Genomic DNA, 22,157 nt, shown 5'->3' with positions numbered 1-22,157 from the left:
CGTACACGTCGATACTTCAGCACAGATGTTGGGAAGTTTTGTTCTCTACTGGGAAAATCTGCTGCAAGGTCCATTTACTCTCTAAACTGTCTTTAAAGTGGCCCAGTACGAATGACGGCCCGGAAGGCCTGTTAACAGGGATGAGCAGACCAGTCAGAGCTAAGTCAGTGATGTACCTTTTAGACAGATCCTCAAGGTCGTCTATCCTTTTATCCTGAGTCCAAAAGATCCTCTCTGGACTTTCTTGGCTGAAGTAAACCAACCTAGCATGTGGGCAGACAGGTTCTTATCACACAGCCAGAGACTGCAGCTCAGTCTGCTGCTCCATGTCTGAACATGAAGCTTCCTTCTTGAGCGCCACCTGAGTGCAGTGCATCAGCCAGCCCGACATCCCGCCAGGGGATGGATGCTGGTGACATTCCACAGGAAGGCATGGGCTGCGGCTGCCTTGACTGCAGACCAAGGTGAGAAGGCTGCTCTCCCTACTCAATGGCTGACTGGCTGGCCTCAGACCACTCAAGAGAAGTGCTGTGTATGGAACGCTGGGCTGGTCAACACCTCCTTGTATCATCCAAATTCACAAAAGGTCAGTGTCCCCGCCAGTCTGAATCAGGTCCTGAATGAAAGGGTGAGACAAAGGCTGGCAACTCCAGTTCATCAGCCAGCACTGCAGCTGTAATCCTGAGCTAAGCAGTTCCTGTCCTGAGCAAGGGCAGCGTGCAATCATCAGTGTCCCATTGGAAGAGTCGGCCATTTCCAAACAGCGGAAACAGTGGAGAGGAACATGACTCATCAGCTCTGCCGCCCTCCTGGGGTTAGGAAACTCGGATAATCTGTGCCATGGCTTCTTCATCAGCTTGGTTTGGATCCTACAAAGACAGAACAACAGTCCTTTACGCAGGAGTTTCTGCCTCTTACAACTCACCACCCAGGGAACCCACACAACTTTCAAGTAAACTGAAGCTCCAAAATGATCTCTTTTTCCGCACACATGGTTTAAATACAACTCTACCATCAATGAGGGGTGGCAGATCCATCCCCTGAAAGCACTAAGGCCTGGCCTGGCTCCCCATCAAGCTGCATGGTTGATAAAGTTTTGCTTTCATAGCATCCTGACCTGTGCCCACCCTTAACGTACTTGCATGGCTAGGACAAAGACCCGAGCAAGCACCATGACATGCTGTGTTTGGAATCCTAATAGTATTCTACTCCACAGGTAAAGGACTAAAAGAGGCTACGGAACTTAAGATCCTCGAGTCAGCATGGAGAATAAGGAGAGCCTTTAACACAATGGCCCACAGCTGGCAGCCCCACAGACAGCACCAAAGAACAGGAGGACTGTCCTGCTGAAGACCACCTTCATGACTGAAGGAAGTGTCAGAGCCCACCCATGGACAGGCCAAGGAAACCCAGGCTGCCTCGAGTAGACCATGAAAGTCTTTACGATCTGATACAGAAGTGCCTGTGGTCAACGGAAGAGACTGTAAGAATACGGAGGAATTCCACGTGATGACAGTGAAGCCAGCCAACCAAAGGAATTCAGTAACTCATCCAGTACTTGCTGAGTATTTGTTCAGAACTGGATCCTAAGCTAAGCCCAACAAACTCAAGAGAACAAAACCTATTTTGATGTAACTTACACTCTAGTAAGGGAAGCAGTGTGACCCAAGCAGAGAACATTTCTTGATGATTTTCATACTTTCAAGTGAAGGAAGAACTTGTAGGAAAATACAAGAGTAAAAGCTCTATCTCGAGATGAGAGCAGGCTAAAGGCCTTTCAGAGCTAACCAGGCCTAAAAGTAAGGGGACAGAAACTGCCTGGTGGTGACACACACCTGTACTCCCAGCGCTTAGAAAACGAGGGCAGGAATACTGCACTTTGAGGCTAGCCTAGGCTATGCAGTGAGAAAAAGATACCCATGCAAAACGATGGCGAAGGAGCATCTGAGCCTGGAGACTGGAAAGACGTGGACCAGGCAGGAGAGAGAGAAATGGGTAAGGGCAGGTGAAAAAGAGCATAAAGCTAGAAGCGGCGGACAAGCCTACTGGCCGCAGCTATCTGCCAACTGACCTGTCAAGTTACTCACTTCTCAAAAACACATATTCACTGCAAAAATGGTGACAAGAAGTCACTCCTATCCCACGGCCCTGAGGTCGCCACAGTCAGCAAAACAACAACTAAAAGTTTACTGGAGTGCTTAACACAAGACCTGCCACGTAATAGTAAATGTCACCTACTGCTAATAGAGTATGCTAAAAGAAAAAGAAAACCTTTCCTTGAAACACAGGAATTGAGAAGAAGGCAATAGAAAACATTTAGAAAAACAAGAAGGGAAAGAAAGGCCATGGGGTGGAAACTTTTAGTGCTTTTAAAAAGAAGGAAGCTAAGCAACGACCCCGCACTCTGTGGAGGACACGTCTCCTTGAATGGAGGACAGCCCGCTGCTGCTGAAGAGAAGGCAGGAAGCAGAGGAAGAAGGATTCCACCCCCTTACCTGCATGTGAGGACTATCCTTTTCTTTTGGAGAGAAGAACCGGCCCCCTTCACCACGCTTCCGTGCCATGGCGTGTCGATGCCGAGACTCGTGGAGGTATTTCTGAAAACAAGAACACCTAACTTGGTGAGAGCTGCCGGTCACCCAGTGCAGTCAACTGTTCAAAGTTCCAGACAGTGGCACTCCAAGAACAATGAACGGAGGGAAACGTGATGACCGTTATCCCCTTCCCAGCACTGACGACCCCAGAGGGAGGCGTGCCTGAGCGGTGGCAGGTCAGGAGGAGACACCATCTCTACGCTCTCTGCAGGTATGCTAGACTGGGTCACTGCATGCTGGCTAATGTGATGGCTGGACGGCCTCCTTTGAAGAGAGCACCTCTTTCGTCTCCCCTTGGCCCCTTGGCTACAGCTCCACAGCCATTACAGACTACAAGTGACAGACAAGCACTGCAGCTGTAGACGAGACGAAGTCCGAGGACAAGTCACCTCTGGACTTCTTTCGGAAGAAAGGGGGAAAGAAAGCCCCTGGCTTATAGCCACTGTGTGTTCTTACAGCAAGCCTGCCTGCCTCCCATTGTTTGGAAGGGACAAGGAAACACCCTACTCAAGACACTCTTACAGGCAGAACAAACGTGCTGCTGCTTCCCGCCTTTCTTCCCGGCACTCCTCCGCACGGCATACGCACCCTTCTTTCCTTTGGAATTTTCCCTTCGGCCTCTAGCTTGGCCCGCGCTTGTCTCCTCTTAAGGATGCGGTGATACTGTTTGGCATTCACATACAGGGGCTCTTCCTCCAGCATCTCCGCTCCAGGTAGAGGGATTCTTTGGATAGCAGGCACGGAGCCAGCTCCAGGCACCATCTGCAGGAACAGAGGCCAGCCCTGTTAGTAGCACGAACACTCAAACTGCACATTCACACCTCTCTTCCGCTGTATCTCCAGTGTCTAGAATAGGCTGAGACACTGGGAGGCATCAGAATGAATTACGCATCTTGTGAGTGTCGACCACTGTTAGTGCCTGAGATGGAGTTCAACTCCAAGAAGTTCACACCATAAGCAATTTCACAACCTGCAGCTGAGATGGGGAGCCCGTGGAAAGCTCCTGTGCCAGAACACAAACGGGGAACGGCCTTCCTTACCATGACCATTCCTCCCGAGTTGACCACATTGCCCGCCACCGGCAGTGTCACGGTGACAGTCCCTTGTCCACTGCTGGTTGTGTTGGTGTTGGCTCCTGTCTGAACGATCTGTGCTCCTGCCAAACTGGCTGCTGGGATGGTGATCATGCCTGAAACAGGGACTGTAACTTTAAGAAAACAAAACAAAAAAACAGGCACACGGAACAGAAAGAAGGGAAGACGGTTAGTCCCGTCCACCTGGCTATCGCATACCCTCCTGGACAGACGCACTGACAAACGCCAGGGAGAAAAGACGCCCTCCCCCACTCCTTTACTCCATTTGCTAAGCAGTCTTCTGTGTAAGTTCCTTTTTGGAAGTGTCTATGAACGGTCTAGGGCCCAATTCTACACACATACTTCCACTATACTATACTATACTATACTATACATACTATACACTCTAACGATGGTATCCAAAGGGCAAGATGATGTGGAGGCCTCCTCACAGACCATTCCCACGGCCAATGCAGCTGCAGCCCAAGGACCTGGTCACACTGTAAGAGGCCTTGCTGGGGCTCAGTCCGGCCTGGCTCTCTCCTATGTGGCTACCACACAGCTAGCTACTCACTCTCTGCGTGTAGTACACTGTGAGATCTTGGTCTCAATCGAACCATCATGGTTCTGGCTGAGCAGCCTTTCTAGGTTTAGTTAGCTTCCAAAGCCTGTAAGTAGTCCACTCTGAGCCTGTCTCTTCCCCCGCCTATCTAGATTCGTGTTCCCTCATCTCTTCCTAGGGCACAGATTCTCTGTATGTGTGTTTACATCGTCTCAGCCAGGTGGAGGCTGAGAAGCCCTCTTGACTCTAAAGTAAACAACTAGATGACTAGATGTAGAGGCCTAGAACTAAACTGCAGCAATTCTAGTCTACAAACATCAATGGGCTGGTCACTATGGTGACAAGAATTGACAATCCCTGGCCAACTGGTGATGTTGTTGTGTAAATGTGATGTGGACTTCACAACACCTCTGAAGCATTCCCAGGTACGCAAAGGCTAGACCTAATGGCTGCAAAGTTCCAGGGCAAGAGTGGCAGCTTACCTTGCTGGAGAATTGTGCCATCTGCGTTAACTGGCTGGTAGACGATAGTCTGCCCTTCAGCAGTCTGGGCCACTTGCTGTCCCTGGACAGCAATTTGCTGCTGTGTCTGTAGAAAACAATGACATGCTCAACAGATGCCAAAGACCCACCGAGAACCCAAGGACATTTTTCATAGCTTTCGTGCATTCATATTCTATGTGAATTAGATGGCTTGCTGCTCACCTGAGTCTGGCCGGCGGTGACTGCAGTCTGTGGCTGCTGAATGATGATCTGCTGAGTCTGACCCTGCTGGCCTTGCACCTGCACTGCCTGCCCGCCCTGAATCTGGATCTGACCAGGGGGGACCAACTGTATCTGTGAAAGACAATACACTAAAAGGTTGGCACCAAACCGACATGACTCCGTTGGTTCCTTATTTTTGTTTTTACTTTTCATTTTTATTTTATGTGTATGGGTGTTTTGCATGCATGTATGTATGTATTCACCATGTGCGTGCCTGGTGTCTACAGAAGCCAGAAGAGGGAGTTGTATCCTCTGGAAATGGAGTCACAAATGGCTGTGAGCTACCATGTGGGTACTGGAAATCAAATATGAGTCCTCTGGAGGAATAACTAGTGTTCTTAACTGCTGAGCTCTCTCTCCAGTCTCTCTCCTTTGGTTTCTGCATATCAGCTGAATAAATTCCTCTAGAGACCAGGAAATATGTGGAGGCACATGCCTTTAAGTCTACAACCTGGGAGGCAGAGGCAAGATGGTCAGGAATACAAGGCCAGTCTTAAAGGACTCAGTGAGTTTGAGGCTAGTGTGTGGCCTACTTAAGACCCTAGTCCCAAAATTACAACAGAGTAATAAATGCTCAGAAGAGGACAGGAGTCTTGTCCTAATATCAGCTATCAATTACTGAAAAGCTTGTTTGTGTTTTTCAAACCATCAAATAATATTGAATATTGTTTGGGATATCAACAATTAAAGAATCGGTGTTCATTAAAGAAAAAACATTGCTGGAATGGTTATCTTTTTAAAGTACATTTAATTAAAAATACTCAAGTGCTTTATAAATGAATAAAACAACTTTCAAAATATATTCTTTCTAAGTCAAATGTTAAGCTATGGCAGCCAAGCTTAACATTATGAATAGGTCCTTGAGAGAGAGATCAGCTGTCAAGATTCCTGATCCACAGAAATTGAAATGTACAATCATCAATTTGATTGAATAAAGAATCATTATGGAAACAAGCCCTAGGCACGTCTGTGGAGGGAGTTTCTAGATTAGACGACCTGAGGTGGGAAAACCTATCCTAACTACAAGTGGCATCCCATGAGCTGGGGTCCTGAACTGAGTGAAGAAAGGAGAAAGCGAGCTGACCCACGGCATCCACTACTCGGCCTCCCGGCTGCAGATGCCATGTTCCTGCCACGTCTCCTCCCCATGCTGGGCTGGTGCCCTTAAGGTGAGCCAGAAGAAAAGTAACTAATACAAAAGCTTCTTGCTACAACCATGGGAATAGACAATATGCACAGCAGGAGACAGGGGAGGTGAGGGACACCTTGTATTCCTCCTCTTACTCCAGTCCCAAGCCCTCACCACCACTCAGCACCGCCATTAATGTTCATCTACCTCTCCCAGACTTCTCCTTTGCTTCCAGGTTTGGGAGCACCAAACCTCACAGAGCAAATACGGAAGGCATGAGATCCTGTGTGGTACCCGAGCCTAGTTCCTTTCCTTATCTAATTGCCACAGTCACTTGTTAGAAGTATCATCAGAAACTTGACAAGTTTTGAAAGTTTTTCTTTGAAGGCTTCTAACTTGAGGAAAAGGTTCAAAAAAAAAAAGCCTCAACACTCTGCTCAATGTACAGAATCCCACTTCCCTGACTGCTGGATACAAACCTCTAAAGATCCAATGAGAAAGTACTTAGAAAGGCCCCACAACTCAAAATTTCTAGTACTTTATACTCAAGAATACCCCCAACCCAGAAGTCAGGGTGCCCAGCTCCTTAAACAAAGTCATTGCCATGGCCCACCTGAGACCCCATCTCCCTGCTCAGCAGCTTTGGAAGCGTCCTGTCACTTCCCTGACCCACCTGAGGAGCCCTGCCTGCCTCACACACCCAGCAGCTGGGAGGTTACCTCCAGTTAGGCGCCTTCTACCCACTGAGGCTGTAAAGGACATGCCTAGGACCTCAAGTTCCCGCAGCTCTCCAGCTGACTGACTGTGGTAGGAAGAAGGGGAAGAGGATCAGGACACGGCTCCACATCCTAGAGACGTTCTTCATCTATCTGGTAGGCTGTACACTGCCCAAGTTTTCTTAAGGACTCTCAAGTATAACAATTAAAAGTGTTGGCAGCTGACTAAAGGTGAAGACACCTGACACTGACTGACGCCTGGCCTCCATCTGTGTGTGCAAACCTGTACACACATGGATATATATACCACCCATACTTATATCAAACTTCACTGATGTGCAATCTAAATACTTTTAAAATACCACTTACCTGCTGTAAACCTTGTGTTCCAGACACAGGTACTTGCATGATAGTTTGGCCTTGTCCACCCGGCACAGCCTGGACCATGATGGGTTGGCCAGTTGATGTAATTAGCTGGCCTCCACTGACTTGTACCATTAATGGCTGCCCCTGGACCTGGAATGAAATAAAACACCAACAATGAAACAGCGTAAGACACAGTGGCTTCACCAGACAGTCACTGGTCACTGGAATTGTCTTCCTGCTTGGCAGGAGGGGAGGCAAGACAGACTTTAGTGAAAGTCAGTCATCCCCCGTCCCACAGGGTCTTTCTATGTAGTGCTAGCTGGTCTTGAACTTAGAGATCCTCCTGCCGCGGCCTCCCAAGTGCCAGGATGAAAAAGTCAGTCTTTTTACCTCCCCCTCCCCATGTGTTTGTCTGTGTGGAGCTTATGTGCATATGCTGCTGCAGAGGGTGGGCTGTCAGATCCCCTGGGAGCCTGAGTTACAGTGATTAAGAGCTGCCACACGGGTGCTGGGAACTGAACTCAGATCCTTTGCAGTAGCAGTATGTGCTCTTAATCATTGAGCCATCTCTGCCACTCCAAGAAAGTTAAGTGTCATGCTCTTCAGATACCTCTGCTATTTTTGATTAAGTGCCAAGTTGGATATCCAAAAGTCACATATAAGGAGCCTATTGAGAATCTGGAAAATCTCAATAGATGTAAGGTATTTATCACCAAAACCAGGCTGAATTTAAGAAAGCAGTCAAGTCACCAGGTTGTTTGCCTTCTCAAACAGGTACCCAGGAATGGTTTCTGGTACCGACTGGAAGATCGTCGGTGAGGGAGGTAATGGTGGTGGTGAATCCAAGCAGCCCTAACTCTAGCCGCTGAATAAATAGGAAGAGCTCTGAAAGCTCATGCGAACCTTCCTCCTGGGTCTCACCCAAAAAGGAAACATGAACGTTTTCCTCCACTTGAACCTGAGGAGTCCAGGAATGGTGGCTCCTTAAAGAGCCCACCACTGGAGACTCATGGCCTGGGTGGGCCAGTCATCTCAGCACTCGGGAAGCTGGGGCAGGAGCATGATCTTGAGGACAGATGGGAGCAGAGTGAGCTCCACATAAGCCTGATGAGACCCTGTCTCAAAATCAAACCAAATCAACTCTCCAGAAATACTTTCCGGTCAGTCTGTGACCATCACAGTAGAGTTCTGCATATTGCATCTTAAATAATTACATAGTTATTTAATTATCAGACACAATCAAACACTGAAATCAGATAGCTATCATGTGTAAATGATTTCTAATCTTCAAGTCTTCTGCGTCAACAGATCACTCTAGAAAGGAAGTCATCCCAATGTGAAAACTCAGGGAGAATGCCGTCAGAGGCCCAGAGAGAAGTTGCTCTGGAGATGGGGATGAGCAACAGGCCAAATCCAAACTCCCACTGTAGACTATCTTTGCTTGAAGGAACTATCTGTAACGGAACAACTAAATACTTGTTCTCAGTTCCAGCAGCAGTCTCCTCCAACAGCATCAGTCAACTGTGCGGACGATGAATTTGTCCTAGATAAGGAGATGGTGAGGCTCTCCTGCTACCACTCACCGCCATCAGAACCATGGGAATAGCCCACCCTCAGGGCTGCCCCTGAGAAACTGTAAAGACTTTATGACTTATTTGCTCACATTCTCTCCTCTTAATTCTCCACTGAAATCCCCTTTGCTACACCAATGCTTTTATGTGCTATGTCAGGAAATTTTTCAGAAGCCTTACCACGGGAGTAAGAGAAAGAATTATTTAAAATTCTCCTGAAACGCTGAGATTTATAGAGGAAAATTCCCGTCATTCCATTTCTTTTCAATGCAATCTGGAGCTCCTGGGGCTGACACAGCTGTGTTGTTACTGTGTGCTGTAAGGGTGTGCAGCTCCCTGCGTGAGAGAGGGCCAGAGCTGGCACTGGACAGTATCTCCTCCTGCTCGCCACCCTGTTACTCGGAGACAGTCTCCCAGGGCTCCCAGATTTAGGCAGCCAGCCCCGGGGGTTGCCTGTTTCTGTGCCCTAGTGCTGGGGTTACAGGGCAAACCCACATATTTATGTGAGTTCTCTAGATCCAAACTTAGGTCTCCACACTGGCACAGCAAATAGTCCCCAGATTTAAGACACAACAGTTTTCTGGTTATCCATCCATTCCCCCCCCCCACACACACTAACATGCTATATATCATGCGATAACGGAGATGAGACTCTGAAGAGCTCACCATGTCTACAACAGATGATAAGGACTCATGCATGAGACAGAAGCCACACAGGTAAGAGCACGTTACTAACATTCCCATTCCACGTGGTTAATGACAACCCCAGACACCATTTCATGTATTAACAAGATGAAGCAAGCAGGACAGAAAGCTACTGCGCTCCCTAAGATTCCACCTGTGCAGGAAGACAAACAGAACCCCCTTCTTTTGTCTTAATGTATGTGTAGAACTCGCCACTGTCATCACCAGACACTACTAAGCGCCAGGGTTGGGGCAGGTTGACAGGGTCAAGGCCTTACTGTAGTGGTTCTCAACTTGTGGGTCATGACCCTTATGGGGTCAAATGACCCTTTCACAGGGACTGCCTAAGACTATCAGAAAACAGATTATTTACTTCACAACTCATAGTAGTAGCAAAATTAGTTATGAAGTAGCAATGAAATAATGTTATGGTTGGGGGTCACCACAACATGAGGAGCTGTATTAAAGGTCACAGCGTTAGGAAGTTGAGAAGCACTGACTTACAGGAAGGGGCGGTTACCTTCAAGAGGATCTCAGCAGCACTCACTACAAAGTGGGATGCCAGTTTGTCTTTGGAAGCCCAACTAAGTCATTCCAATTCAGTGGAGGATGACAGGGAGGGCAGGCATCTGAATCTTGCCAGTTTCTCAAAACCTTTAGTTCTCAATGGACCCAGAAAAGACCAATGCTGCTACTCTTATTTTTCAAGGATATTTAAATTGACCATACATGATTCTGAAGAACAGCACTGGTTAACTCCAGTTCATTTTTTTTTTCCATCTTTGGTTTTTCAAGACAGGATTTCTCTGTGTAGTTTTGTGTCTTTCCTGAAACTCAGTCTGTAGCCCAGGCTGTCCTTGAACTCAGAGATCCTCCTGCCTCTCACTCCAAGTACTGGGATTAAAGGCGTGTGCCACCACCACCCTCCCCCCCCCCCCCCCCCCCCGGTTCTGTTTTTGTTTTTTTTTTTTTTAAAGAGAGCCCAACCTGGTCCCAGATTCAGACTCTCATTCCTCCTGCCTCCATATCCCAAGTGTTGGGACAGGAGGCAGGGACCACCATACCCTATGCTCGCACTTAAATATGCCCATCCAAGAGATATGCCATCACCTCAGCAGAGCCCGTAATGAGACAGGAAAGGCCATGCAGTCCTCAGATAAACTTGGCTCAGTGCAATGGCTGTTAGCTGTCAAGTGCACTTTTAGCAAAAACAAAGCACAGTACAGCCAGGCCTCTCCAGGCCACTTCTCTGGTGTAATATAATTCACAAAACTTCACCAAGTGGCTGGACTGGCATCTGAGCACTGAGTAAGCTCTAAAGCCATCTGTAAAATGTCTTCCTGTGGCTTGTTTCCTGGCATTTCTAAAGCAACACACTTAGCACATACTTCTCAGAAAACAGACAGCAGTCACCAGATGTTTTGGCATGGGACACTGGCATGTTGGCCTCAGAGACAGGTTAGCAGCACAAAAGGCATGCGACTTTGCCATTCAACTTGAGATCCAAACACAAACAGCAGCGGACAGGCAATGTTCATGCAGTGCTCACAGAGAATCAGAGAGGGCACCACTACCTGGAGGGTCTGGACTTGCTGGCCTGAGGCGGATGCCACCTGGGCCTCAGTCTGCAACTGGACAGCAGTGACACCACCCTGCTGCTGAGAACAGGAACAGGAAGAGCTTGAAATGTATCAGGATGGAAACGTACAGCTCAAGACCTGAGATCACTTGAGGGAGAATGGGGAGTCTCTGAAAAGCTTCATTCCACACAGGAGCTTTCAAAGGTGTGGACTCCCATCTCCAAGCTGTCGTATAGCAAGGCTGTCCCTAGAGTGGGCCTTATAACATACTTCTATGACTTAACACAACAGGACAATGCAGGCCTTCCTTGTTTCCAAACACAGGGATTTTACCCCACTGCTATACATTTATGGTAAAGATTTCTTCATTTGCTTAGGCTCACAGGAACAAAACCACCAGGTTTTAAAGCCTTGAAATGACCAAGTTTCTGGGGCTTTAACACAGCACCACGGAAGAAGGAACTAGTCATGGTGATCCAAATTTCAGCCTCGAAAGGCTGCTACTCCTGCATCCCCCAAATGAAGACTTATTCCCATCCAAATGACTCGCTGCTTTAGAGGCAACCTTTTCAGAAAGCCACCTGACTTCCTATCCTGGGGAAGTCCTCCCAGGAAGAGACCCACCAAGGCTCTGCCTGTGTGAAGGCTCCCCCAAGGCCCATTTGCTAAGGCGGCTGCAGGAAGCTGCTAGTGCTACAGCAGTGTGGACAGGGGGGAGGCTAGGGAGGCTGGGGGGGCTACCAAGCTCACTAGTCCCCTTTAATGCAGAGCAGCCTCTCCCCTTGACCAGTGGGATGGAACTCATCATCAATACTTCCTTCACCCTCCCTCTAATCTGTCTTAGTGAACCCCTATTCTAAGGAGAAAACACACCCAGGACAACAGCACTGGCCTGTGAGCAGATAGAAACAATGTCTTTTTTCCAAAGCTGGGGGGGGGGGGGGCGGGGGGATTGAGAGAAGGTTTGCTTCTATAAACCTAGGTAAAAGCATGGCAAATGTTTTCTGTGCACTAATTCAAACATCTGGTCCACTTCCTTATGGAAGAACTGGCAGCAGGAGCTCCTCTTCAATATGTACTTATCCAGAGCAGCACCCAAAGTATTATTCTAATATTAACTACAACTGTTCAGAATAAACTCTGGGGTAGAACAGACCAGCAGACTGCCTGAAATCTCACTGTTGTCTATTGTGGTTAAACCTTACTTTATCACAAGTTGGCATAAAACAAAGGGAACAAGTAGACCAAATCCAGAGCAAAGCAGCAAGTGTTCTAGCTTTCTTTTCCATAAGCTACAGAGGGCCAATGTACTTCTAAAGTGTCTTCACAGAGAACAGATGCCAAGTGGCAACAGACGGGTTCCCAGTGCAGCACAAGTCACGAGACCCGGGAGGGTCTTGTAAGGTCTGACAGGGCCCAAGCACTTCCCCAGAGTCACCACAAACAAGCCACCGCTCGGTCACCAGCTACAGAACTGAGATGGTCAAAGCACACCAGCTCCCATACCTGCTGCTGAATCTGGCCAGCCTGCACCACAATCTGCTCTGTGGAACTATTGCTGTTGGTCGTATACTGCTCCATGGCCCCGCCACGTAAGAGTCCTGTAGCTTCACTCTACAGATCCCAGGCAGCTGCCAGCTAGGGAATCCTATTAGAAAGGGAAGGAGAAAACCTAAAGTGAGTCACTCAGCAAAGCTCTCTTAAGACACCATCATTTATTTTCTAACTATAGGCGATATTACTAAGAAAACCAACAGGAGATGTTTGAGCCAGCCTGGGCTATACAAACCTTCCTCAAAAAGACGAACCAACAGAGCAAACAGAAACATGATATTGTATTTTCACATTTAAAAAATGCCTGTACTTATTTGTTCCTAGAAACTTACCTTGTGTGTTAGCTATCTCTGTGATACTGTGACCAAAACCTAACAAGAGGAAAGTAATTGTTTCTTTTGGCTCAGTTTTAGTGGATTTTAGTCTTCCATGTCCTTATACAGGCTGCCACCAGCAGAACGTGGGGGCCTAGATTAAAGGTGGATTGTCCTACCTAAAATGATCTGGATTAAAGGTAAGTCTTCCCACTTCAAATGATTCAATCAACAAAAATACCTCAAAGGTGGGTTTTAGTTAATTCTGGACGTAGTCAAGCTGACACAAAGAATAGCCATCACATAACACTTGCCAAATTTATCTATTTTTCTTGAAGATTTCATTTTTTATGGCCGTATAAATTCCATTTTGCATATGCAAGGCATTTTTATTATCCATTCTGTTGATGACACATCTAGGTTGGGTCCATTCCTTTGTTACTGTGCAGAGCAGCAGTAACTATGGATGTGCAAGCATCTCTGAGGTAGCACAGACCCTTTGGGTCCATGCCTACAGGTGGTATGGCTGGGTCACGTGGTAGATCTGTTTAATCTGCTTGAGAAACTGCCACACTCATTTCCACCAACCAGCTGTGTAAGTGAGGCTCCTCTCCCTATATCCTCAACAGGACTGGGGGGTCTTTATTTTCTGGATGACAGCCATTCTGACTTGGGTGAGGAGGAGGGATGGCATAGTTTTCATTTACATTACCCTGGTGCCTAAGGATATTGGTCACATTTGAAGATACTGGCCCTCTGTGCTTCTTCTGAGAGCTGTGGAACCTATCTATTGACTGGCAGGTCTAGTCTTCTGGTGGTTAATGTTTGCAGTTCTTGGGGCTAAGGAGGTGGCTCAGTTGGTAAAGTATATACTTGTCTCATGAGCATGAGGACCTGAGTTTGATCCCAGAATGTCTAGAACTCTGGGTGTGGTGGTGAGTTTATAAGGCCAGGGCTGAGAGGGCAGGGACAGCACAGCCCTGGGGCTCTAGTTCAGCCTAATTAGTGAGCCCCGCAACAATGAAAGTCCTTGTCTCAAAGGAGGACAGCAACTGAGGATGCGCAGTTGCCTCCAACAAACAACTAATAATTTTGCAGATATTAACCCCTTGCCTCAAGTACGCTAGGAAACTTTCATTCTGCAGACTATTCACTTTGTTAACTCTTAATTTCACATAACCCCATTTGTCAATGAATACTACTTCCGGTGCCCTTGGCTCCTAGTCAGAAGGTTCTCATCCTTTACTGCCTGCACATCACTCTGGACACACCTGATCTTGTCTGATCTCACAAATCAAGCAAGGTTGGGACTCATCAGTCCTCAGTACTTGGATGGAAGACTATTCTTTCCTATGTCTATATCTCAAGTGTTTTCCTCTAGTAGTAACTTACTCCTGATTTAAAAAAAAAAAAAAAAAGATTGAGTAGGTGAACGATGAAGGGGCATTTAGTATGGCAGATGCTAATGGTAGACTCTAAGTAGTAGGTACATGGGTATCCATCATAACACTCTTTCAACTTCACTGCCTACAAATTTCTATGCTACAAAGTTGAGGAAAATACTCAATAAAAACAATAATCAGGCACCAAGCAGAGGTGACACACACCTTGAATTCCAGCACTCAAGAGGCTGAAACAGGCGGATCTCTGTGAGTCTCAAGACAGTCAGAGCTACACAAGAAACCCCCTCTCAAAAAAACCAAGAAATAAAGTAATAATAATCAGACTTATTAACCATAACCAAAACAGACCACTACACCTTTAGTGTGGGTTCTAATGGACTTGCAATGGGAAGATAATGTAAACAGCAACATAACTAAACTCGATTGCTACTTTATTAGCATGTGTTCATTGTATAAAACAATGGCTTTTACATAATGTATGTAACCTGTCTGGACCACGCTGACCTCTTTTTTTCTTTACAAATAATCCCCTCTTTTTGTCAGTTTTTTTTTTTTTTTTTTTTTTTTAAGATTTATTTATTATGTATACAGAAGAGGGCGCCAAATCTCATTACAGATGGTTGTGAGCCACCATGTGGTTGCTGGGAATTGAACTCAGGACCTCTGGAAGAACAGTCAGTGATCTTAACCTCTGAGCCATCTCTCCAGCCCTTTTTGTCAGTTTTAATCTAGAGTATGTGCACGAGAGAACATAGTTGGTGGTTGTCTTTCTGAACATGCCTCCTTTCCCTTACTGCGTTGTTGCGGTTCCATTTGTTCTTAATGTACAATAGTCCATTGAGTACACATCCGTTTACCACTGATGGGCACCTAGACTCCTAACTTGGTGGCTGTGAGGGCACAGCAATGAATGCAGTGCCTTTAGTATATATGTTAGTTCTGCTCTCTTCAGGTGTAACCCCAGAGCGGTACAGCTAAATTCTCCAAAACCTAAGACTAGCTCTAGTCTTAGGTTTTGGAGAATTTCCACACTGGTGGCTACTCCTGGTGTCAACTCGACTACATCTGGTATTAACGAAAATCAAGCAGCTGGGTACACCTGTGAGGAATTTGTCTAAATTCAATCACCTGAAGTGGGAAGACCCACCTTCAATCTGGCGGCAGCCTGTAGAAAGGACATGGAAGAAGAACACTTGTGCTCTTTCCCTGCTTGCCTTTGCTGGCAAGTTCATTCCTTCCCTGCCATTAACAGCCTACTTCTTCAGGATTCTGGTGTGTATGGAACATTCTGCTTTGAGGACTGAACAACCTCTGGATTCTCGGACTTTCTGTTGGTAGACAGCCAATGGCGGACGAGCTGGATCACAGGGTATAAGCCACCTCTACACACACACTCAGTCTCTCTTTCAGTTCTATTCCTTGAGAACCCTGACTAATAAATATATGCACCAATTTCCATATACTCTCTATAGTGGTTGAACTAGTTTATATTCCATCCAAGGATATTTAAGAGCTGCTCCCATTCTTGACAGCATCCTGTTTTCTTCTTTTAGTGTGTGTGTGGGGGTTTGAGACAGGGTTTCTCTGCAGAACAGCTGTCCTGGAACTCGCTTTGTAGACCATGCTGGCTTCTGCCTGCCTCTGCCTCCCTGGGTACGTAACACCATTCTCTATTTTCTTAATGACAGCTATTCTGACTTGAGTGAGTATAGTTTTGATTTGTATTCCTGGTGGCTCAGTATGTTATTTTTTCATACATCTACAGGTCATTTGTAATCTTTTGAGAACTGTTTATTGTGTAGATTATTTTGGTTTTTTTAATTTCTGAGTTTTTTTCTATATTCTAGATATTAATCACATCAGATGAAAAGCTGGCGAAGTTTACTGATTGTTATACCAGCTTTCTTTGAGCCAGTTGAATGAGTTGATTCTTGAGAGACTCCAGATACAATACGGAAAATCAGCCAAACTAGGTGGCTCTACTAGGGAAACCAATGTTTCCCTTTTGTGTTTGTGTGTGTGTGTGTGTGTGTAGACAGGGTTTCTTCAAATAGCCCTGATTGTCCTGGAACCCTTTCTATAGACCAGGCTGGCCTCAAACTCAGAGATCCACCTGCCCTTCCAGGTGCTGGGATTAAAGACATGAACCCACACAGCAGGCCTCAGGTTCACACATTTTACCTTATGTCTAACACAAAATGTCTATGTCTTTAAACTAATAAAGTTGAGATTACAATATAAACAAGCATGGCACCATTCATATAAACCCTGATATCGGTAGCCTAGACAGGAAGAAAAGATCAGAGTTCCTTGGGCCTGAGAAAGAGAAGGGGAGGCTAACTGGGCAAGCTCCACAAACCTTCTGGGGGTGACAAAAGTTCTCATCACTTTCCAGAAGTAGGGACTGTACCCGTGTGGAGAGCTTTAAAAACTCACCAAGATATACACACATACAGTGATTACACTTTGATGTGAAAAATAGAGTATTAACAGTCTCTGTATTTCAGTACGTCCACTAGCCCCAAGTCCCCTTCCTATAAGGCTTTCTTCTTGGCTAAATTTCCATAAATCTGCATCTTATCAGATTAAAATGTAAAATGGAGCTTGAAGGATGATTAACAAGTAGCACCTAGACTTCATTAGTTTATCCTGCTGATACAAAGGCCTCGCTGTGGAAACCGCTGTACTTGGAAGGGTTTGAAAAGCAGAGGCAGCTCCAAAGGCAGCAGCCCTTCTGCATTAGCAAGGGCGCAGTGGCGCTTGCTTCCTGGCTCCAGTGGAGCTGCATGCGCCTGCTTCTGTCAACTGCAGCTAGAACCAACCGCATGCGACCTGACAGGCTGCCCTCAAGTGCTCCTCTGCCCAAGAGGAGGACGAAACTGAGGCTGCTGTATTCAGTCTGTCTAGCTCTTCCACCACATTCTCAATGTTTCTGAAAGTGAGGATATAAATGAATATGAATGAGAGTGGGTTTATTCTGGTCTCTCAAACATTCTTTCCACAGCACTCCCTGCCCATTTAAAAGGCACAGAAGCAGTTGGCCAGAGCTTAGATTCTAACTTCCAAGAGGCTTTTAAGTCTAAAAGGGAACAAAAATGTCTTCTAGACTCCTAGGAGGAGAACAAAGTAAACACGAGTTTGGAAGATAGGCTTTTCTAGCTGGGGATAAATCAAGGAAACCACCAGGAGGAGGTGTCATGTGAATGACCTCAAGTGTGAGGTCCAGTCTAGGGTGAAGTCCTTCCAAGGGGAAAGTCTCAGGCCGTGTCTAGCGAAAGCCAGTCTGCATTACTTTTTCTTAAAAGGCAGAGGCAGATAACAAGTGCAGGCTCCGACGCCCAGGCGACAGTCACCAGAGGATAACTGCCTTTTGTCAGCAAAAACATTTGGCATTTTCAAGTGGCCAGATACATCCATTTTTAAAATACTAAGGTCAGAACACCCGGTCCAAAGGCAACTCTATTTTTAAAAAAGATTGAAACCGTGCTGACGCTGACCCAGTTACTATTGCAAATGTAAGAAATAAGGCATGCCAGTTAGTTGTCAACTTGACACAAGCCAGGGTTTGGAGATGAGAAAACACCGACTGAGAAAATGCCTCCACTAGACTGGCCTGTGGGCAAACGTGGGCATCTTCTTGATGAATGTGGGAGGGCCCAAGCCCTTGTGGATGCATCTCCTCTGGGCAGGAGGTCCTGAGTTTGAGCCTTGAGGAGAAAGGCAGCAAAGAGCACCCGCTGGAGCTTGAGTTGTCTGGACTTCCCTTCATGGACTCTAAGCTGGGAAAGGAAATAAACCTCCCCAAGCTGCTTCTGGTGTGGTGCTTGTCACAGCAATACAACAGGGAACTAGAACATAAGGGAATTAAGAAAACAATTTGTTTTCACAAAGAAAAACTTCCTAAAATGTGAAGCTGTTTCGGCTCAGGAGCACTGGATTAGTTTTCTCAAATCCATCAGATAAGATTTCGGCAAACATTGTCAGGTGGGGGCGGTGGCACACGCCTTTGATCCCAGCAGATAGGCGGATCTCTGAGTTCAAGGTCAGCCTGGTCTACAGAGCGAGTTCCAGGAGAGGCTCTAAAGCTACAGAGGAACCCTGTCTCGAAAAACAAAATCAAATAAAAAAAAATTCAAGCCGGGCGTGGTGGCGCACGCCTTTAATCCCAGCACTCGGGAGGCAGAGGCAGGCGGATCTCTGTGAGTTCGAGGACAGCCTGGGCTACCAAGTGAGCTCCAGGAAAGGCGCAAAGCTACACAGAGAAACCCTGTCTCCAAAAAACCAAAAAAAAAAAAAAAAAAAAAAAAAAAATTCAGCAAATGTGACTAAAGAAACCACACCCAGAAAGCGGGTTCCATCTAAATGCTGAGGACAACTGATGTTTGGCCAGAGAAAAATCTCCCCCACACACACCAATTCAGTTATTATTATGGAGTAGAATCCTTAACTTTTTTTTTTTTTCACCAATAGGGAGAAAATCCACTCTACATCACTTTTAAGCTCCATCAAAGCAGTTTCCAGAAATTCCTTTGTGAGATCTGCAAGGTTTTACACACTGGACTTTCCCGCCTAAACTCTTAGTCCTACTGGCCCTTTCTGCGTCCAACAGCACTATCTGCTGCCCACACACGCTCTCCTCGCCCAGGACATTATCCTCCAACGCCCAATCAAGTGTGCCGATGAAAATTGGCTGGCTTCTTCATGCAAATAGCACTTCCCGATTGCACTAGACCTCTACATAACACTAAGCCCCAGGTATTGATTTCTCACGGGCTAATCTCCACAGGGCAGGCGTGGTTCCTACCTCTCCCCCTCGCAGCACTTAGGTGATGCCCGCCAAAGACTACTCAGCACATGGAAGACTTTCTCTCGCTCAAAGGAAAAAAAAAATCTCGGCATGTAAGTTTTTTAAACATCTTTTGAAAAAACGTTCACACGGGATTTGGGAAGTGTATTAGAAAACAGACACGAGTGGGCTGAGCCGAGCGGTGCCTAACACCGGCAGCACAAAAGGTTCAAGGAAAGCAGAATCAGAGAGCATGCAAGGCGCAAAGCTCACAGGAGACTCGGATAAAAGAAACGGAGAGATGTGTGTCCCCAGTCATTAAGAATGCACGAGGTTATCAGTCTTGCAAGACTGAGGTTCCAAACACCCAGCGAAAAGAGGAAGAGCGCTTGGGTAGGCTCCAGCACGGAGGTGTGCCGGCATCGCCGACCGAGCGGGGCGGGAGGAGAGGAAATGACGAGCAGAAAGGGGGTGGTAACGGCGCCGGGCCGGAGCCCCGGGATGGCGGGCCGGGAGGAGGGGCGCGGCGGGCGCGCTAACGGCCCCGGGGTGGGTCTTGCAGGCTGCGCTGCGTGTCCCCGCCTGGCCTCGCTTCGGATCTGCCGGCCCGACTGCCTAGGGGCTCCGGGGACACGGGCCTCACCGGGGCCCGGAACGTGGGGACACAAGGACAGGTCAGAGGATGAGGCTGGCACGACGCGGGGAGACCGCCACGGTCCGTGGCGGGCCGGTTGGCCAGCTGCCCTCCCGGTACCCGAGCAGCAGGGAGCAGCGGCGCAGCGGCCGCGGGCACCGGGAGCGGATCCGGACTCCGAGGAGCCTGGCTCCGGGGCGCCATCCCTACGCTGGACGGCCCCCGTAGGCCTCCACGGGCTCCGAGCCGGGGCTGCCGGCTCCCCGGCTCCGGCAGCCTCGGCTCGACTCCCGGGCTCGACGGACGCCTGGGCCTCTCCTGAGTGGTCAGCGAGACCCGCCAATCGGGGCGCTGGGGCCGGCTCTGGGCCGCTGGATATTGGCTCCTCATACTCACCGTGCCTCGCTCCCCCGGTTCGCTGCCCGCGCTGATTGGCTCCAGTACCGGACCCCGAAACCCAATCAGAGGCTCCAGCCGCCGCCGCCGCCGCCACTGCCGCTGCCTCGCAAAATGGCGAATCTGAACAAAGGGGAATCGGGCCTCCCTCCAACCGCCTTCGCGCAAGCGCCTTCGAGACCACGCCCCATAACCCCGGCCAAGCTGGCCCCGCCCCCCGGCAGGGGCACTGCGCAGGCGTCCCCGGGGCCACACCCCCTGCCTAGGATTGACACCGCCTTCCGCCGTGTCTTACGCAGGGAAGGCGCCTTACTGGTCTTCGCAAACACCGCCCCGAGCCGTACACTACGCAGGCGCTGACACGCCCTTTTTTATTTTTTATTTATTTATTTATTTATTTTTGCCAACTGTCCACCCATTTCTCAGCGACCACGGGGACGCGCTCCCCCCCCTCAGCCCCAATGCGCAAGCGCTCCTCTTCTCAAGTCGGGGTCGGCATCTTGGTACGCATGCCTGAGCGGCGGCGGGAGACTGCACAGTTTGCCGCCGGAAATTCTGAAGCCTTTGCCATAGAGAGCGGGCTCGGCCAGGTGGTAGCTAGAGAGGCTCACTTCCGCCCCGTTAAGGGGCGGGGGCCGCCATCTTGCGTGCGTGCAATTAAAGGCCGTGGCGGCATTGGTTCCGCGTCGGGCCTCTTGTGTTGCTCCCCACCTACCAGGCTTCCATCTCAAAATCTCCCCTGCGTGCAGGCGGGCCTGCCGACGGCCGATTCCTTTGCAGGTGAAGGATGACTCCCGCACAAACTCTCCTGCGGGACCCCAGGACCGACCCTCCTTAGGGTGGGAGGAGAGACTGGGAAGTTCTTGTAGACTTTGCTTCCTGCACTCTGGGAGCGATGGTGATCTTCCCCGGACCGCACACCTCAGTTCGATTCACTCTGATTGCAGCTCAAAGGCACTGTGCAGAGCCCCTCCTATTTTCGTCTAAGCCCTATCCTCTGGGAAAATAGCAGCCCATTCTAAAATCTACCCTGCTAGGAGGCGGTTTGAAGTTAGGAGGTGTGTCTTGGGACTGCCTTGGCCCCCGCTCCTGGAAAGCTGTTTTGTGCTGCCTCTTAAAGGCTGAGTGAACTCACGTTAAGAGAAAAGTAGAGGAGGTGGGGAAAACTAAGTGGGGTTGTCACGGTGATCCGAACATGCTGTGTTCAGGCCGCGTGAGTGTTTTTACCTGCTTCTCCTTTTCATTAGCAGAAGAAACTCTTAAATTCTGGAAATAGCGACTCAGTATCATGGCCGGCCGCCTTAATGAAGATCCAGAAGGAAGTCGAGTGCGTGACAACTATTAAATTTATCGGTGAAGTGAAATTCAGAATAATTGAGGTCAAAAACATAAACACTTTCTAATTAAACCAATAATTGGATTTTCGCGGCACCCACCTCCCGGTTTGTTTCTCTAGCTGATTTACTTAGGAAAGGCTAATACAATCCTAGACAGAGATCATCCATCACTTTCCTTTTCCAGATACTTTAATATATGGTGGTTAATTCTGTAAGATGGGAAGGTTTGGCTTTAATTCAGAGTGGAGGCGGGGGAGGGGGGGTACGGGACGGCGACAGGGACGGGGGACCCCTGTTGAAGCTCTGAAAGAAGTAATCCTTTTCTGTTTTTAACACGCTTTTTCTTTCCGTTTGCACATTTTAGATCACTTATGTGAAAGGAGATCTTTTCGAATGTTCCAAAACAGACTCTTTAGCCCATTGTATCAGTGAGGATTGTCGAATGGGTGCTGGAATAGCTGTTCTCTTCAAGAAGAAGTTTGGAGGGGTACAGGAACTGTTAAATCAACGTGAGTTTTGAGAGTAGCCTATTTCATCCTTGCTGAAGCATGGTTTGGTCTCCTAGTACACTCTGTTTACATGTGTATTCAAAGAGATTTCTAACTAGTGCTTTTAACTTTTCAGGGTTTTTTTTGTTTTGTTTTGTTTTAATTTCCTCACAAGAATAGCCTCTGGTTTGGATCTTTACCATACC

The 22,157-nt window shown here is 47.9% G+C and overlaps 2 protein-coding genes across 16 annotated transcripts; one reads left to right on the top strand and one right to left on the bottom strand.

Annotated features, from left to right (window-relative positions):
- Window positions 1–567: 567 nt before the first annotated feature.
- On the bottom strand, window positions 568–20,244 carry LOC114685331 (nuclear transcription factor Y subunit alpha). 7 transcript variants are annotated; one of them, XM_028859936.2, is made up of 10 exons: window positions 20,127–20,244; window positions 12,546–12,687; window positions 11,031–11,117; window positions 7,208–7,354; window positions 4,934–5,065; window positions 4,712–4,817; window positions 3,635–3,783; window positions 3,183–3,356; window positions 2,496–2,597; window positions 568–869 (listed from the first exon to the last, which is right to left on the bottom strand). In XM_028859936.2, the coding sequence occupies exons 2-10, from the start codon at window positions 12,618–12,620 to the stop codon at window positions 816–818; spliced, it is 1,026 nt and encodes a 341-aa protein (XP_028715769.1). In that variant the 5' UTR covers window positions 12,621–12,687; window positions 20,127–20,244; the 3' UTR covers window positions 568–815. The 7 variants fall into 7 exon arrangements, with proteins under 7 accessions (XP_028715769.1, XP_028715768.1, XP_028715767.1 ...); XM_028859935.2 differs by having other exon boundaries at window positions 3,635–3,801; window positions 11,034–11,117; window positions 20,127–20,243; XM_028859934.2 differs by having other exon boundaries at window positions 3,635–3,801; window positions 11,031–11,114; window positions 20,127–20,243.
- Window positions 19,125–22,143, top strand: LOC119087070 (ADP-ribose glycohydrolase OARD1-like). Of its 9 annotated transcripts, none has more exons than XM_037201681.1 (3): window positions 19,125–19,209; window positions 21,377–21,453; window positions 21,828–22,143. In XM_037201681.1, the coding sequence occupies exons 2-3, from the start codon at window positions 21,415–21,417 to the stop codon at window positions 21,981–21,983; spliced, it is 195 nt and encodes a 64-aa protein (XP_037057576.1). In that variant the 5' UTR covers window positions 19,125–19,209; window positions 21,377–21,414; the 3' UTR covers window positions 21,984–22,143. The 9 variants fall into 9 exon arrangements, with proteins under 9 accessions (XP_037057576.1, XP_037057569.1, XP_037057572.1 ...); XM_037201674.1 differs by having other exon boundaries at window positions 21,374–21,453; XM_037201677.1 differs by lacking the exon at window positions 19,125–19,209 and adding an exon at window positions 20,540–20,629 and having other exon boundaries at window positions 21,374–21,453.
- The last annotated feature ends 14 nt before the right edge of the window (window positions 22,144–22,157 follow it).

This window comes from Peromyscus leucopus, unplaced genomic scaffold, assembly GCF_004664715.2.
Source record: "Peromyscus leucopus breed LL Stock unplaced genomic scaffold, UCI_PerLeu_2.1 scaffold_1094, whole genome shotgun sequence".
Taxonomy (NCBI): Eukaryota; Metazoa; Chordata; class Mammalia; order Rodentia; family Cricetidae; genus Peromyscus; species Peromyscus leucopus.
Note: the sequence above shows the minus strand (reverse complement) of the source record. Positions and strands in the feature narration are given on the sequence as shown.